Here is a 17,979-nt window from a genome sequence, read left to right as displayed (position 1 = left end):
CTATGGGTGGTCTTACGAAAGAGTTGGCCCTTGAGAGTGACTATAGATTCTCATTTAGGTGGTCACAGGGGGGGTTTTGTGTATTTTGGCATATTCATTACTCCAGTTCTGGATTGGCTGTTCAAAGCCAATTTTACTCAATTATTTGAAAAAAATTAAACAAGATCTCCAAAGATGGGAGGCACTTTCAGTCTCATGGTTGAGTCGGATAGCGCTTATTAAGATGAATATTTTCCCTTGTTTGCTATATCCTATACGGATGCTCTCCCTGATTTTCAATAAACAAACACTCAGGAGACTGAACGGCTGGTTCAGCTCCTTTATCTGGCACCGTAAGCGGCCCCTCATTAAATTAGCCAAACTGCAGTTGCCTCACACATTGGGGGAAGTAGACCTTCTGGACATTAAAAATGACTAATTAAGCTCGCTTTTGACCTACATGAGTGATTGGGTTTGTGGGGGACCCTCTTTCAATATGGCTAGATATCGAAGCCTCTCAGGCAAGGTGCCTTCTTACCAGTTTGCTGTTTTTGGACAAGGTGAGGACAGTTAGGGAATATTGCCATAACCCAATACTGTTAAAGCATGGAGGGCAATTCGGCAGAGGGAAGGTAATATTGGCAAAACATCTTTGTTTACACCTTTAGTAGGTATGCCAAGTTTTCAACCAGGTATGATAGATTCAGGATGTAAACAATGGGCAGCTAGGGGTATATCTTGCATGGGTGATTTATTTGAGGGAGTTGTAATGATGTCCTTTGATCAGTTAGTACGGAAGTATTACCTAATAGAGACCTCTTTCGTTTTTTTCAAGTTAGGGATATTATTCATAAAAAAACCACACTTTTGACTGATCCCTACAAATCTGACATAGAAAGAGTGGTACTAAGGGCTAAGAGTACAGTCTCTGTCAGTACTCTATATCACCAATTGGGGGGTGCCACCTCAGATGAGTCTGATCGACTCTGCAAGATGTGGGAAAAAGAGCTGGGTGTTGAAGTTTCTTCAGTGGCATGGGAGGATATTTGGGAGAATGCAAGGAAGACATCAATTTGCAATAGGACCCATGCTTTACAGTTGAAGATTCTCCACAGGGTCCACTTGGCTCCGGACCGTTTGTCAAAATTTAAACCGGGGTATCTTCAGCATGTCCCAAGTGCAAGGTCTGTACGGGCACTCTTACCCATTGTCTTTGGTCTTGTGACAGGCTTCAAACATATTGGAGCGCTGTGGCGGGGGAAATGGAGAGGATTTTAGGTGTAGGGGTGGAGAAGGACCCTATTTTGCTCCTTTTGGGTCTACCCATTGTATTTCCTGCAGACTCGCATCAGAAAAAACTTTTCAATATTCTTACGTTCTGTGCAAGGAAGAATACCTTGCTAGGTTGGACATCAGAAAACCCCCCAGGCCTGTCAGGTTGGCGGAAGCTTGTTATGGAGCATATTCCCCTGGATGTTCTCACAAATATGGTCCACCACAAAACTGAGAATTTTTACAAGACACGTCAACCCTTTTCGAAATACCTGGACACAGATTTATCTGCCACACTATTAAGGGCTTTTATATAGCCGTAACGATTGTGTTTCATGAGTCCAATAACCAGGGAGGAGGAGGTGGGTGGCACGGTGGCACAGCGGTTAGCACTGCTGCCTCACAGCGCCAGAGACCCGGGTTCAATTCCCGCCTCAGGCGACTGACTGTGTGGAGTTTGCACGTTCTCCCCGTGTCTGCGTGGGTTTCCTCCGGGTGCTCCGGTTTCCTCCCACAGTCCAAAGATGTGCAGGTCAGGTGAATTGGCCATGCTAAATTGCCCGTAGTGTTAGGTAAGGGGTAAATGTAGGGGTATGGGTGGGTTGCGCTTCGGCGGGGCGGTGTGGACTTGTTGGGCCAAAGGGCCTGTTTCCACACTGTAAGTAATCTAATCTAAACTGTGAATGTATGAGTGTTTTGTTTGGCTGGGCTGACATATTACTATTCATTTGTTTGTTGTTAGATATTTATTTAAATAGCTAGTTTAGGTTTTTTTTAAATTTATACTTCTCTATATATGTTTATACATTCGTATAGGAGGATGGGTTGGGGAATTCTTATTATTTTTTGGGTTTAGTTTTGTACTGTTTTGAATTGCATTGTTTTGTATTTGTTGTAATATTTAAAAAATGTTTTTCTTAATAAAAATATATTATTAAAAAAAAAATTACAAATCATTTACAGGTGCTGGTGAAATACAAAGATGGGACACTGACAGCTGGAAGTTACGCAACATGATAGATTCTCTTGTTACTTCAATGAGTGTTCATCAAAGACGACAGTTATTCTTTTTTTAATTCTGGTGCATCCCAAATGTGAAATTAAACTGAATCTTGACTTAGAAACCCAAGACATTACATATGAAGTCACTGCCGGAGCGGTGTGCAAAGGAATTGGCTTTGCAACATGTTCACTCGTCCTGTAGGGACCTCACACATTCCTCTCCAAATGTAGAGATCTTTTGATGACAGAGCCTTTTACCTTTTGCATTTGGATCTGTCCAAGTTTGTTTTATTTTTTCTTCCCCATACAGTGGGAGCTACCTTACAAACTCTGAGATTGGCTTTCAGAGTAGCTTTCTATCTGACTTCAGGATGCCTCATGGTGTGAGTTCCTGGACTCAGCTGATGTGAAATATCACCTTTGGTTTCAAAAGTCCTCCACACAAAACACATAGCTGACCGAGCAACGTTAACTTCTGATCAACATGTTCTTGAAACCAGGTATGAGGCATTTTGCAGGAACTATAGGTCTTTACGTCCGGACATCAAATATTGCAGATAGAGCAATATGCAAGGTGTCTACTCGCTTAATGTGGCACTGGTAGGTTGTGCATGCCCTATAGCCACAGAGACATGATGTGAGAGTCACTGACTGTCTGGTCATAAATCAGCTTTTGAGACAAATTTCATGCTTTCTCCAAAGTCTGTGAATTTGCCAGTCAAATACTTACCTCGCTTTTGCAAGGGAATAGACACTTTTAACATTTTTCAGACAACGGGCAATTTTATTATGCAACATAGTGTTGTGGGAGATTAAATTCCCAAAATAACATTAAGAATCGAGTTGAGTGTTGCTAAAAAAAAATCACTCATGGGAAATGGGCAACTCCGACTGGCCAGCATTTATTTCTCACCTTTAGTTGCCTTTGAGAAGGCGGTGGTCAGCTGCCTTCTCAAACCGTTTTGATTAAAAGCTGTAGGTAGACCCACAATGTCATTACGGGGGGAATTCCAGGGGTTTGACCTAGTGACACTGAAGGAACAGTAATATATTTCCAAGTCAAGATTGGGAGTGACTTGGAGAGAAACTTGCATGTAATGGTATACCCATGTATCTGCTGCTCCTGCCCTTCTGTGAGTTTGGAAGGTGCTGTCTAAGGAGCTTTGGTGAATTTCTGCAGCACATCTTGTAGATGATACACACTGCAGAAATTAAAGAGGTCTGCGGCTTTGGTAAAGGCAACAACTAATGAACCAGAAGCTGACGTATGTAGGAGCTCACAGGGCTAGGAAACTCATCAGTTTCTTCAGATTAATCTGGAGTCAGGGCAGTAGACGCCATAGCTACAAGAACATTTCCAAAGCTCCACCCTATACAAACAAAATGGAAATGAATCTGACTGTGATAATCATTGTGGTATTTCCCTTTGGTCCACAGCAAGGACATTTTGTGCAATTTTCAGTAGGATTGCCTCTGATCTTACAGACTCTTACAATGTGGATTTCATGCCAGATGAGGAACAGTTGGTAGGATCTTTGTGACGCATCAAATTCAGAAAAATGTGCTGCAACAGATCAGGCACCTCAACATGGTGTTCATAGACCTGATCGATGAATTTGATACAATGAAGGGTTTCCTGATGAAGGGCTTATGACCGAAACGTCGACTCTCCTGCTCCTCAGATGCTGCCTGACCTGCTGTGCTTTTCCAGTGCTACCCTTTTCGGCAATCGTCTTGAGGTCTGTGGGAGGTACTACATGAATATAGCTGCCCTAAAATGATTATTGGGTTCATCCACTTATTTGATGATGGCATGATATCCAGTACAGTGCAGAACGGTGTTATCAGATGTTCTTATTCTCACTAAGCAGGGCTACATAATGCCCCCAGTTCGGTTTGCCAAACTACTTTTCAGTCATGGTCTTATAAGCACTCAAATCTTGACTTACACAATAAGCTCAGGACAGATGACAGCTTCCTCAATTTGGAAAGACTCATAACTCAGATGAAGATTACAGAACAAATTCTTGTTTGTGATGACTGTTCTGTCATTTTGTGCACCCTGAGAGACATGCAGCTGCTTCTTGACACTCCAGGACAATCTCATATAAAAACACCAAAGGTTTATATCAAATTCCTGTATTGTTTTAATAGACACAACAGATAGTATTACTCAGTTTAAAAAGCAAAGGAATCGTTACCAATGTCTTCAAACGGTAATATCATCATATAACATAAATCCCATGATTTTAGCTAAAATTCACTAAAAAGCCAATTTTCTAACTTCATGTTCCACCAACCTGCTTAACCATGTAATAAATAACAATGATGATGAAGACCACTTGTGCCCCAATGATGGAAGAGTAATTCTGGTCCACGTAGTGATAGAGGCGGATAATTTCCATTTGCATATTGCCCAGGAAGACACCTGAAAAATAAGTTTATAGCTGATGAGGATTTCAACATATTAAAGGTTGGTCAAGCATTTGTGTACTGCTCATCACTAAATATAAGAACATAGCAATAAGCATTACATGACTTCAAAAAAGGTTTCTGGCTGTATCATTTCATTATAACTATTTCAAAAAGACAATCAAAATTAGCAAAAGCTCTGAAATATGAAGAACAGAGCACATTGAGTCTTAGATCAGAGGTATCAATCAGCTGTTCCATATCTTAAATGATTTTACACCTGAACGTATTTCATACTAACAGGCTTCATTCATCAAGCACCTAGTTCACACATTATCAATTCATAACTTCACTCTATTCTCCTCCAACCATTTCATGGATATACACAAAAACTTTTACAAAGCACTTGACATTTGATGTAGTCTCTCAATGGAATAGAATGCCTGACAATGAGGGACTTTCCTGAAAGGCAAATCTCAGCATTTGTTGGATGGCCTTCAGAGGCTCAGGAAAGTCATGTGGCTCCCATATAATCCCTGAGCCACCACTGAATTCCAAATTCTTATTTAACCTATTTTTATGATCAACCTGTTCAGGGATGTTACTGCACATCTCTGGAGCAGGTGGAAGTTAAATCTTGGTCTGCCAGAATAGGAACACTACCACTGCCATTGCATGAGCCTAAATGAAATCATTCACAAATGGAAAGGCTTTTGCACCAGTCTGTTCCTGCCCCCAACTTCAACTAGAGGTTTTCATGCCACTGGGAGATTGCCATGTGGCCCATCCTATGATGAGGTAGACCCAACTTGTTCCTGTGTTGAAAAGCTGGATTAACAAGATTTAAGAAGATTTGTAGCTTAGGTTGAGGTTCTGGATGTAGGTTTGCTCGCCGAGCTGGAACGTTCATTTTCAGATGTTTCGTTACCATACTAGGTGACATCTTCAGTGAGCCTCCGGAGATCTCCAGAGGCTTACTGAAGATGTTACCTAGTATGGTGACGAAACATCTGAAAATGAACCTTCAAGCTCAGCGAGCAAACCTACACCCAGGCTGGATTAAACTCTGTCCAAGACTGCTATCCCTGAACAAAGGTATTAATCATAGGTATCCATAGCTTCCTCTTAATGGGAAAAGTAATCAAAACAGATAGAGTTACAATATACGTTTTGAAGCAGTCTGTAGATGTATGAAACTCACCCCTCACCATGAATTTGCTGATTATATGCCCATTGAGTAGAAATTATGACAATAGATCTCTAAATTTTGTATCTATCCTCCACATGACATTTGTCCAAATCAAATGTGTAAATATCATATTCTTACTTCACTTAACTGTCATTGGTCAGTTCTTCTCCTCATCCCATTCCCTTAGCAGCAAATGTATAATATATAATAAATGCTTTGTCTCTTACCAATTGCGTTCATCTCCAGCATCAGTGTGACTACACAGAACAGGTTTACATTTGCATTGTAGACTGTGAACTCCACAAAGATGGCTCTGGTGTACATGTCAACCCAAGTGTTTTCCTTCAGGTAGTTAATAACTCTTTGGAGAAAAATACAAAAAATCACTTATCTCATTGGAATATTTGAAATAAACTGACAAAACATATACTTTTGTGAAGAAATCTACAATTGTGTGTCAAACAAAAAACACGAGCCGAAAATGTGTTGCTGGAAAAGCGCAGCAGGTCAGGCAGCATCCAAGGAGCAGGAGAATCGACGTTTCAGGCATGAGCCCTTCTTCGGGAATGAGGTTAAGGTGAGGGTGATAGGTGAGGGTGATAGGCTGGAGTGGGGGTGGGGGCGGAGAGGTCAGGAAGAAGATTGGAGGTTAGGAAGGTGGTGCTGAGTTAGAGGGTTGAGACTGAGACAAGGTGGGGGGGAGGGGAAATGAGGGAACTCATGAGGACCTCTCTGCCCCCACCCCCACTCCGGCCTATCACCCTCACCTTAACCTCCTTCCACCTATCACATTTTCAACGCCCCTCCCCCAAGACCCTCCTCCCTACCTTTTATCTTAGCCCTCATTCCTGAAGAAGGGCTCATGCCCGAAACATCAATTCTCCTGCTCCTTGGATGCTGCCTGGCCTGCTGCGCTTTTCCAGCAACACATTTTCAGCTCTGATCTCCAGCATCTGCAGTCCTCACTTTCTCCTAAAAAACACGAGCCAAAAGGAATGGCTCTGCCTCTTTAGGAAGTTAAAGGCTGTAAGTGAACCAGTGGGGAACAAATAGCCAACAGCCAAGAATATAGTGTGATCGGCCCAGAAGAAGAAAGACAGCTGGAGGTCCAGCTGTGTGTTTATGGATTTCCAGATGGAAATTGTTTGGAGTATTGGCTGTGACAGATTCAAGCTTGGCTACAATCTCAACCATGAATGGACAGCCTGCGAACACATAATCTCTAGTCTTGGACATGAAGATTAGACTCTTAGAGGAAACTTGGAAGGGCTGCACCTTGGAGATATGGGACTAATGTCTATTCAGAAACAGTAGATCCATGAAGAGAAAGTCAGAATTAATTGAAGGAACTTGCAAAATACAGTTGCTGACGATATTTACTCCCACAAGGGAGTAAAACGTGAACACTTGAAACTAGGCAGAATTCTTGAAATAGACTCAGTATTAATCCAATCAAAAATAGAAGAACTACAAGCAGGTTCTTAAAACTACTCAGAATTGTAGCAATTAATAAATTCCTTCAGGAATTGGCTCTTTACTATAGTTTCACTATTCACACTTTCATAACTGACTTGGATAAGAGCCAGATATCGTAAACTTGATAATGAGATATAACTGCGTGGGAAACCCTCTTGCTGATTAGGAACTGGATGATATTCTTCAAGTCATGGGTTTCAGAGATTCAACTCTTAAACTCTGATTTGTCGGGCAATATTCCAAATTAAAACTATACTCTTTTCTTTTAAGCTCCCTCAGCAATTTATTCACAGCTTCCTGCATCAGATGTCTCAGACCACATCTGGTGCAGTGAATGAATCCAACAGATAGCATGCTGTTTGTTAATTCACAATGCAATCCCAGAGGGAAGTCCTAAAGCAGATGGCTTGTGCTCTGCAACTGAGCTGTAATTATTTCCAGAAAGCTTTGGTTCAGAATGACATAGCTATTTCATTTTGTTTATGCAGAAGCCAGTTGCTGCAGTAAGGTTTATGACAGAAGCTCACCATTAGAACACAGATGTGGCATACAGCGTGGTCTCAGTTATCTTTCCATCCCCAGGATTCATTGTATGAAGAAGGAATGTTTACCTACATTATGCATGACAGATTAAGTATAATGTGGATAGATGTGAGGTTTTCCACTTTGGGAGCAAATCAGGAAGGCAGATTATTATCTGAATAGCAACAGATTGGACAAAGGTGGAGGTGCAAAGAGACCTGGGTGTCCTTGTACACCAGCTTCTGAAAGTAAGCTTGCAGCAAGCAGTGAAGAAGGCAAATGATATACAGCATGGAATCAGATCTTTCAGTCCAACTCATCCACACTGACCAAGTTTCCAAAATTAACCAGTCCCATTTCCCTGCATTTGGCCGATATCCCTCCAAATCTTTTCTGTCCAACCTGTCCAAATGTCTTTTATATGTTATAACTGTATCTACTGGAAAAGCGCAGCAGGTCAGGCAGCATCAAAGGAGCAGGAGAATCGACGTTTCAGGCATAAGTTTATGCCCGAAACGTCAATTCTCCTGCTCCTTTGATACTGCCTGACCTGCTGCGCTTTTCCAGCAACACATTTTTCAGCTCTGATCTCCAGCATCTGCAGTCCTTACTTTCTCATAACTGTATCTGCATCAACCATTTCCTCTGACAGTTCATTCCACATGCAAACCACCCTCTGTGTGATAAAGCTATCCCTCAGGTCCCTTTTAAATCTTTCTCCTCTCATCTTAAAAATATGCCCCTAGTTTTGGACTTGCCCATCCTAGGGAAAAGACCTTTGCTATTCACCTTATCTATGCTCCGACTGATTCTATAAGCCTCTTTGAGGTCACCCCTCAACCTCCTATGCTCCAGTGAAAAAGGTCCCTGCCTCTCCCTATAACTCCTATGCTCCAACTCCATCATGGCAAATCTCTTCTGAGCTCTCTCCAATTTAATCGTATCATTCCTATAGCAGGGCAACCAGAACTGCACACAGTACTCAAAAAGTAGCTTCACCAACATTCAGTACAACCTCAACATGACATTCCAACCCCTATACTCAATGAGAAATGAAGACAAGCATTCTAAACACCTTCTTAGCCATCCTGCCTATCTGTGACACAACTTTCAAAGAACTATGTACCTAAACACCTTGGTCTCTCTGTTCTACAACACTACCCAAGGATCGAGAGTGTGGCTCTGGAAAAGCACAGCAGGTCAGGCAGCATCCGAGGAGCAGGGGAATCGAAATTTCAGGCATAAGCCCTACCCAAGGCCCTGATTCTAATTGTATAAATCCTATCCTTGTTTGTTTTACAAAAATGCAATACATTGTATTTATCCAATTTAAACTCCATCTGCCACTCCTCAGCCCATTGGCCAAATTGATCAAGATCTCTTTCTAATCTTAGATAACCTTCTTCACTGTCGCCTATGATTATAATGAGGTCAGCCAAGTAGACCTCATAGTATATGAATTCCCTGATTGAGTCTGTTATCTTGTCTGGTTAGGGAGCCCTGGCTGACAAATAAGAACAGGGTGTCAGACATCCTGTTCATTCTGAGAGCTGTCTCAGAGGGAGCTGGATCAGTGTCAAGGACTCTCTCCGTACAAATAAATGGTGACAATGATGCGGTACTGTCCTCTGTAGACTTAATTCAGACTATACCACCAATTTTGGTGTAATCCGTAAACTTATTGAGCATGCCTCCTAACTTCTCATCCAAATTGTTTACACAAAGGACAAACAAAACTGGACCCAGCACAGATCCCTGCAGAATACCGCTGGTCACAGGCCTTCAGTTCGATAACAACCCTCCATCAACTCTCTCTGTCTCTTACTGTCAACCCAATTTTGTATCCAATTGGCAAGCTTTCCCTGAATCTCATGTCATCTAATTTTACTAATTAGTCTACCATTAAGATGCTTGTCAAAAGCTTCACTAAAGTCCATGTAGACAATGTCTACTGTTCTGCCTTCATCAATCTTATTGGTTACATCCTCAAAAAACTGAATCAAGTTTGTGAAACACTATTTCCCTCGCATAAAGCTGTGCTGACCAGCCCTAATCAGCCCTTGCTTCTCCACTGCCTGTAAATCCTATCTCTCAGAATCCCACCTAACAACTTACCCACCACTGGTGTCAGACTCACAGGTCTATAGTGCCCAGACTTCTCCTTGTAGTCTTTCTTAAGTAAAGAGGCAATATTAGTCACTCTTGCAGTTCTCTGGCACCTCATCCATGGCTGTAAATGATACAAATATCTCTGCTGGGTCCCTGAAACCTCTTCCTTAACTTCCCGCAATGTCCTGGGATATGGAGCAGGGATGTGTTGCAATTGTACAAGGTTTTAGTGAGACCACACTTAGAGTACAGTCTTGGTCTCCTTATGTAAGGAAGGATGTTCTGGCTGTGGAGGTTTTCCAAACTGATTCCTGGGATTGGCAGGACTAATGTATGAAGACAGGCTGGATTGGTTAGGACTATATTTATTGGGGGTTAAATGGATTGGGAGGGATCTCATAGAAACCTGTAAAATTCTAAGACTAAATAGGCTAAACATAGGAATAATTTTTCTGATGACCAGGGAGTCCTGAACCAGGGGTCACAGTTGTAGGATACAGTGGTAGGCACACTGAGCTGAAAGGTTCATTTCCAGACGTTTCGTTACCTTACTAGGTAACATCTTCAGAGGGCCTCATGCAAAGCAATGCTGAAAATTCATGCTTCCTATTTATATGTTTGGGTTTCTTTGGATTGGTGATGTCATTTCCTGTGGTAATGTTATTTCCTGTGGTAATGTTATTACCTGTTCCTTTTCTCAGGGGGTGGTAGATAGGGTCTAACTCGAAGTATGGCATTCCAAACGGAACTCTACCAACAAACACATCCAGTTAGACCCCATCTACCACCCACTGAGATAAGGAACTGGAAGTGACTTCGCCACAGGAAATAACATCACCAGAGGAAATGACATCACCAACCCAAAGAAACCCAAACATATAAATAGAAAGCAGGAATTTTCAGCATTGCTTTGCATGAGGCCCACTGAAGATGTTACCTAGTAAGGTAACAAAACGTCTGGAAATGAACCTTTCATCTCAGCGAGCAAACCTACATCAAAATCCTCATCCTGAGCTATAAACCTTCTCAAAACTCGCTAAGTGGTAGGCATTTGGGACTGAGATGAGGAGACATTACTTTATTCAGAGAGTGATGAACTTGGAAATTCTCTGCCAGAGAAGGTGGTTAATGGCAAAATGTTTTAAAAAAGGAAATAGATATAGTTCTAAGGGCAATAGGGATCAAAGGGTATGAGGGGAAAGCTGGAACAGCATATTATGGTGGGATGATCAGCCGTGATCACATTGATGGGAGAGCAGGCTCGAAGGACCGAATAGCCTACACTGGCTTCTATTTTCTATGATTCTATGAGAAATGCTATCCCCATTCTGATTAAAAATGTAATTGTTATCAACTGCATGATGATGTGGACATGTGAATTATTCAAAGCAATTACAGCATTTTGAATAAACAACGAATGTAAAACCTCTACATTTCTAATTCAGAATCAAGCAAGGCATTCTGTAGGTGTGAAATGCAGCAAGTGTAATTGCACATTGCATGATCAAATTGGATAAGGAATAGTTAACAGTTACAGCACATGGTGTGAAGATGCCAAAGCATTGAACAATTGTGAGGTGTTGCATTTTGGTAGGGCAAATCAGAGCAGGATTTATACACTTAATAGGAAGGTCCTGGGGATTGTTGCCAAACAAAGACACTTTGAAGTGCAGTTTCATAGTTCCTTGAACATGGAGTCACAGGTAGACAGGGTAGTGAAGAGGATGTTGGGTATGTTTGCCTTTACTGGTCACTGCATTGAGTATGGGAGTTGAGAGGTCATGTTGCAGCTTACATCGGTTAGGCGACTTTTGGAATATAGTGTTCAATTCTGGTCTTCCTGCTATTGGATGTTGTGAAACTTGAAAGGGTTCAGAACAGACTTACAAGGGTGTTGCCAAGTTGAAATTTTGAGCTATAGGGAAAGGCTGAATAGCCTGGGTCTGTTTTCCCTGGAGTGTCACAGGCTGAGGGGTGATTTTATAGAGGTTTAAAAAGTCATGATGGCTATGGATAGGATCTTTTTCCCAGGGGAGCCCAAAACTAGATAGCATAGATTTAAGGTGAGAGGGGAAAGATTTCAGAGGGACGTAAGGAACACATTTTTATGTAGTGGGTGGCGCCTGTATGAAATAAGCTGGCAGAGCAAGTGATAGAGGCTGGTACAATTACAACACTAAAAGGCCTTTGGATGGGTACATGATTAGGAAGAGTTAAAGAGATATGGACCAAATGCTGGCAAAGGGGACTAAATTAATTTAGGATAGCTGGTTTGCATGGACGAGTTGGACCGAAGGGTCTGTTTCCATGTTGCACAACTCCATGACTCAGTGTGAGATGGAAGCAGGAGAGATTATTGCAAGTAATTCTTATGAGGCAAGGTTGTTCAGATTAGCTCTAAACTAACTGGAGTTCAGTAGAATGAGAGATGATTTTATTACAGACATAGAGTCATAGAGATCTACAGCACAAAAAAAGTCCATATGGCCCATCAAATCTGTAGCAATCAAAAACACCCATTTTCCAGCATTTGGGCCATAGCTGTCTATGCCCTGGCTTTGCAAGTTTACATCGAAATGCTTCTTCGATGTTATGAAGGTTTCTGCCTCTACCATCCTTACAGGTAATGAGTTCCAGATTCCCATTGTAACTTTGCCCTTAGCTTAAATCTATGCTCCACGTCATTGAGCCCTCAACCAGGAAGCAAAGTTGAAACACACAAGATTCAGAGGTGGTGAACCAATACTCCCTCTCAGCCGTGCAGCCAGTTCTGGGAGCTACTGCCACACATGGACTTCGAAGCTCTCTGTCATGGCAGGAATAATTAGATGGAATGAAGGTTCAAACATGAACATGCTGCAAGGATGTTTCCCTTTGTGGAAGAATGTAGAATTAACAGTATAGTTTTAGAATAAAGAGTCTCTTCTTCAAAACAGAGATGAGCTGGAACTTCTTCTCTCAGACTTTGGAATTCTCTACCCCAGAGTGCTGCAATGGGTGAATAATTGAATGTTTTAAAAGCTGCAATGGGCACATTTTGAATTCTAGAGGAGTCAATGGTTGGGGTTACCGAGAAGAAAGTGGAGTTGAAATCAAGTTTGATGGTGGAGCAGGTTCATGTAACCCACTGCAGCTCCTATTTCTTATATTTTTATGTCTTTCAGTAGAAGTATACAGATAGGATATTTCTCATCCTACAATGAACATTCTTCACAAATAGAATCCTTTAATTTTCCATTCTCTCTTTGAAATATTAATTACCTGTCTGCAGTTTTGTTTTCTGTTCCCAACTCAGCCACAAAGCCGCCTCCTCGGTAAAGAGCGATCTTTCCCCAAACTGGATATTCTTTCAGCTGTGACTCACTCTGGTAATGCCAGGCAGAAGCTAACCAGAGGGATTCTGTGTTTACACTGAAATTCCCTTTATTTCCAAAGTCCAACATATCTTCATCACCATAGGAGTAAGGAGCACGACACTCCTGAATACTATCTACTAATCTTGTTGGCACAGGGCAAAGAGTTGGTTTGATTCTGACCTGTCGAATGCGAGGACTTCCAAGCAACTTTGAATTCCCATCAGTTATAAATCCTGGTTAGAAAATACATAGTGATTTTCAAGTCACTCTGAAGATTTACTTATAATTTTTAAGATGGCGACTTAGAGAATGAATATCAAATGATCCCTACTGTTAGATTTTTTAGACACATTATGCAATATGCACTGTACTTATTAAAGTAATGTATTTCCAGAATTATAAAAATTTTGGACATATTAACAAGGCTAAAGCCAGAAGTTCAGAGTGGATGATCAACCTCAGCCTCTTCTTGAGCTCCTTAAAACAACACATGCCAATCTTCATCCAATTTGATCCACTCCACTCACTAACTAAAAATGGCTGAAAGCACTGTATCCCGCAATGGGCCCTGACAACAATCTGAAAATAGTAGTGAAGGCTTGTGCTCCAAAACTAACCATGACCCTAGCTAAGCTGTTCCAGTAAAATAGTTGATGTATCTAATAATGTTGAAAATTGTCCAGGTATGTCTTGTCCACAAAAAGAAAGGAAAAGGTCCAATATGGCTAATTATCACCTCACCAACCTCCTTTTGATCAATAGTAAAATGCTGGAAAGTATCATTGACAATTCTGATAAGAGTCACTTACACACAGTAATTAGATTAGATTAGATTACATTACATTACAGTGTGGAAACAGGCCCTTCGGCCCAACAAGTCTATACCGACCTGCCGAAGCGCAACCTGCCCATACCACTACATTTACCCCTTACCTAATACTACGGGCAATTTAGCATGGCCAATTCACCTGACCCTGCACATCTTTGGACTGTGGGAGGAAACCGGAGCACCCGGAGGAAACCCACGCAGCCACGGGGAGAACGTGCAAACTCCACACAGTCAGTCGCCTGAGGCGGGAATTGAACCCGGGTCTCTGGCACTGTGAGGCAGCAGTGCTAACCACTGTGCCACCGTGCCGCCCTAAATTTGGATTTAGCTTGGATTTCACCAGGGCCACCCAGCTCCTGACCTCATCACTGCCTTAGTCCAAACATGGGCAAAATCGATAGACTTCAGAGGTGAGCTGAGAGTGACTGCCCTTGATATCATGACACCATTTATCTGAGTGTGGAATCAAGGACCCCTGGTAGAATTGAAGTCAATGGAATTGGGGTAAGTCTCTCTTCTGGTTGGAGCCATATGCAGCACAATAGACGATGATTATGATCAATCATCTCAGTCCTGGGACATTGCTACAGGAGCTCCTCAGGATAATGTCCTAGGATCACCCATCTGTAGTTGCTTTTACAATGAACATCCCGCCTCTATAAGTTTAGAAGTGAAGATATAATTGCTGGAACTTCCTAACAGCACAGTTGGTGTTCCTGGGTCCAAAAGGCTGCAATAGTTCAAGAAGGCAGCTCACCGCCATCTTCCTAAGGGCAATTAGGATCGACAGCAAAGGTTAGCCATACCAGTAATATCTATATCCCAGAAAACAGCAGAAAAGGAAGATACTAGGGCCAAATATTTTCAATTATTTAACATATTAAAAAATACAACAGGTCTAATGTTGGATCTCAAATTGCTAATTTTGGATTGGAAGTCTAAGGACCAATACAAATATTCTGTCCACAGCATGCTTACCGTGGATTCATATATTTTCTTTCAATATTATCTTAGGATTACCTTCGTATGGTCCATATAAGTTGGGTAATAAAATTTCATTAGCCCAGATATAAAAGTCGTTAACAGCCAGGGATCCATTGAACTTCCTGGTAAAGCTATCATTGAGAGCTTTGTTTAAATAAAATGAATGAGGGCTTCGTTCTCCATAAGCAATAATTGCCAACACAACCAGAAATCCCACGTGAGCTAAAATAAGCAAAAAAATGTATGAGAAAGTTCAAAGAACCTAGTTTCATTTTTGTCAAGTAGGTCAATCTAATTTAAAAATCATAATGTCACTTGTATGACTGGAAAATGTTCCTTTATTGGATACCTGTGGTTCATAAATTCTGATTTATTCATTGAATCTTTCTGGTCATCAACAAGTAGACGAAATACACAAAAGTGATTAAAGTAGCAGCAGTTTGGCCAAAATGTAAAATGTTAAACATTCAAGCAACCAGTGCCACATTTGAAAGAGCAATACTCAACCCATTTCTATAATACTTATATATTTAACAATTGCCTGATTTAGTATTTCAATTAATATTTGCATGATCTACTTGGCTCTAATTTAGAAGATTTGATCAAAATTCCAGCAAATTGACCTTTTGTAAAATAACAACATATTGGTATCATTGCCTGCAATTGTCTCTCTGTATCTTTCTCTAAATTCTTGTTTTCTACTACTTTTCTTTTTTATTGGTCTCCAGTTCTCTCTCTCCCCAAATGTTCTGTTCTTCAGAATTTTGTGATCCTTATGTTTTTTTCTCTCTCTCTTTCTGTCAGTCTTGAGGTACAGGCCCTGGGTACTTCTTTGATGCCTACAGCAATATTGCAGGTGGACATTTGCCGCAGTATGTAGTGCCTAGTATGCTGTTTGCCTGTAAAACAAGCAAGTCATCATCTTTTCAATTGAATATTAAAAATGTCTAGCTTTTGGACAGCTGAAATTTTGGGTATTGTACTTGTTTGCTCTTCAGGTGCCTTGATACATATTCTTCCCTTGGCTAGATCAAGGCAAGGTCAACACGCCCTTGGGACAAGTGAGATCTTTAAGCAGCCACTTAAGGAATTGAACCAACATCATCACAAAATTTCTGCCGTGGGCAGAGGAGAGAGGCCCATTTGAAGCCCACCAAATCCTACTCCTTGAGTGGGAAAGGAGTGCATTTCTATTTGGAGCTCTCCCATCACATGATATACCTCACTCTGGGTTTCTCCACACCCCTTTACTACTAGTGAAAACAAAATCTGCTGGAAATCACTTCAGGTCAGGCAGCATTCATGGAGAGAGAACAAAATATTTTGAGTCTAGATAACTCTTTATTCACTCTGCACAGTTAGCAATTCCACCTTTTTGATGATTAAACCTGATAGTTTAATAATGTGTTAACTAACTACATTGTTACCTTCATTGCAACAGTAACTACACATTAACAAGCATTTGTTATGCTTTATGATATCCTAATGTCATTGAAAGCATCATGTAAGTACAAATTTTTCTTCCTGCAAGTTATCTGTATTTCCAAGTTTATCTGTCTAATTTTGGTCTTCAATCCTTTGATTTAATCTTTCCTTCTCAAAAATTATTGTGACTGATAATCATGAATAGAAAGATTATTTACATACCAAATATATCTTTAATAAAATCATACATTTTCTTTTCTTTGAGGTGCTGTGCTTTCATTTTCTCCACATGTTTCACTGACGGTGGCTTGTAAATACCAGCATCTGACCTTTTTGTATAGTTGGGAGTTACCACATTGAGATCCTCATCTAATAAAATACTTTGCATGAATTGGTTGAAATGTTGGACAGAGAATATGTTTCATAGTAGGACTAAAACATAAGCACTGATATGAATATTTATCCTCATTTATACTCATGTTGATACTTCTCGTACACTTACAATGTGTTACTGACATTTATGATGTTGTGTAACCACAATAACCATTTTGCTTTGGATTGAAATTCCTGGAATGGTTTTGAAAGCCCCACAATCATTAAGGAAACTGTAGATTTCAGACTTGGACTTTGTGGGCAAGGGCTAGCATGGTAAAAGATCTGGTGGTCCTCAGGTTAAATCACCACCAATCGCTTTTCTCTCTAATGAGAGAGCAGCCCCTATGGTCTGGTAAGATTATGGCGACACAACAACACACCAAATAGATTATTTTGTGAAGCTGCAATTTCAAAGATACAGCACTATGGAACCATGTTATCTTACTGATTATACCGAACAGCATATTAACTTTTACTTCACAGAATTTAACAAAGACAAATCAAAATATGGATTCATGTGGTTTTTCTTATCCTGACTACTGGGTTGGGGCTTCTTCATACTTCAGTTCTGTAGTGAGTTCCATATAATTTTGTTTATAGTGATGGGCTTTCTAGATGGACTAGTTTGTGTACATCACATTCGTAATTCAGTACAGAATTAAACTGTATATGGTAAAGAATTGAAAAGCAAGAGCATTTCTAAGTTACCAAATCAGAAGTTTGTATCTGTCTTGACTAAAGGAGAGAATGCAAGGGGCGACGATAGTGAATTCATATAGATTAAAAATAGATATGGAGGAGAGGAAATGATTGGTAATAGTATGAAATAGAGTTCCACTTAAGCGACATAGGATCAGTTCAGGCTTGTATCTGTCATTTTCAAGTTTTATATATGTGTCTCTAATCAAGAGTGTGGTGCTGGAAAAGCACAGCAGGTTAGGCAGCATCCGAGGAGCAGGATGAAGGGCTTATGACTGAAATGGCAATTCTCCAGCTCCTCGGATGCTGCCTGACCAGCACCACACTCTCAACTCAGATCTCCAGCATCC

General features: G+C 40.9%; 1 protein-coding gene across 2 annotated transcripts in view; it reads right to left on the bottom strand.

Annotated features, from left to right (window-relative positions):
- Positions 1-17,979, bottom strand: part of LOC122558306 (polycystin-1-like protein 2) — a 148,883-nt gene that overhangs the window by 34,277 nt on the left and 96,627 nt on the right. For both annotated transcript variants that reach the window (XM_087995772.1, XM_087995774.1), the window contains exons 26-30: positions 16,778-16,924; positions 15,167-15,352; positions 13,223-13,550; positions 6,082-6,215; positions 4,554-4,681 (exon numbers count right to left, since the gene is read on the bottom strand). In XM_087995772.1, coding sequence (XP_087851898.1) covers positions 4,554-4,681; positions 6,082-6,215; positions 13,223-13,550; positions 15,167-15,352; positions 16,778-16,924 — 923 coding nt within the window. The remainder of the gene's footprint in view (positions 1-4,553; positions 4,682-6,081; positions 6,216-13,222; positions 13,551-15,166; positions 15,353-16,777; positions 16,925-17,979) is intronic.

Source organism: Chiloscyllium plagiosum, unplaced genomic scaffold (assembly GCF_037043375.1).
Source record: "Chiloscyllium plagiosum isolate Xiang-an unplaced genomic scaffold, Cpla_swu_hap1 HiC_scaffold_17, whole genome shotgun sequence".
NCBI lineage: Eukaryota > Metazoa > Chordata > Chondrichthyes > Orectolobiformes > Hemiscylliidae > Chiloscyllium > Chiloscyllium plagiosum.
Note: the sequence above shows the minus strand (reverse complement) of the source record. Positions and strands in the feature narration are given on the sequence as shown.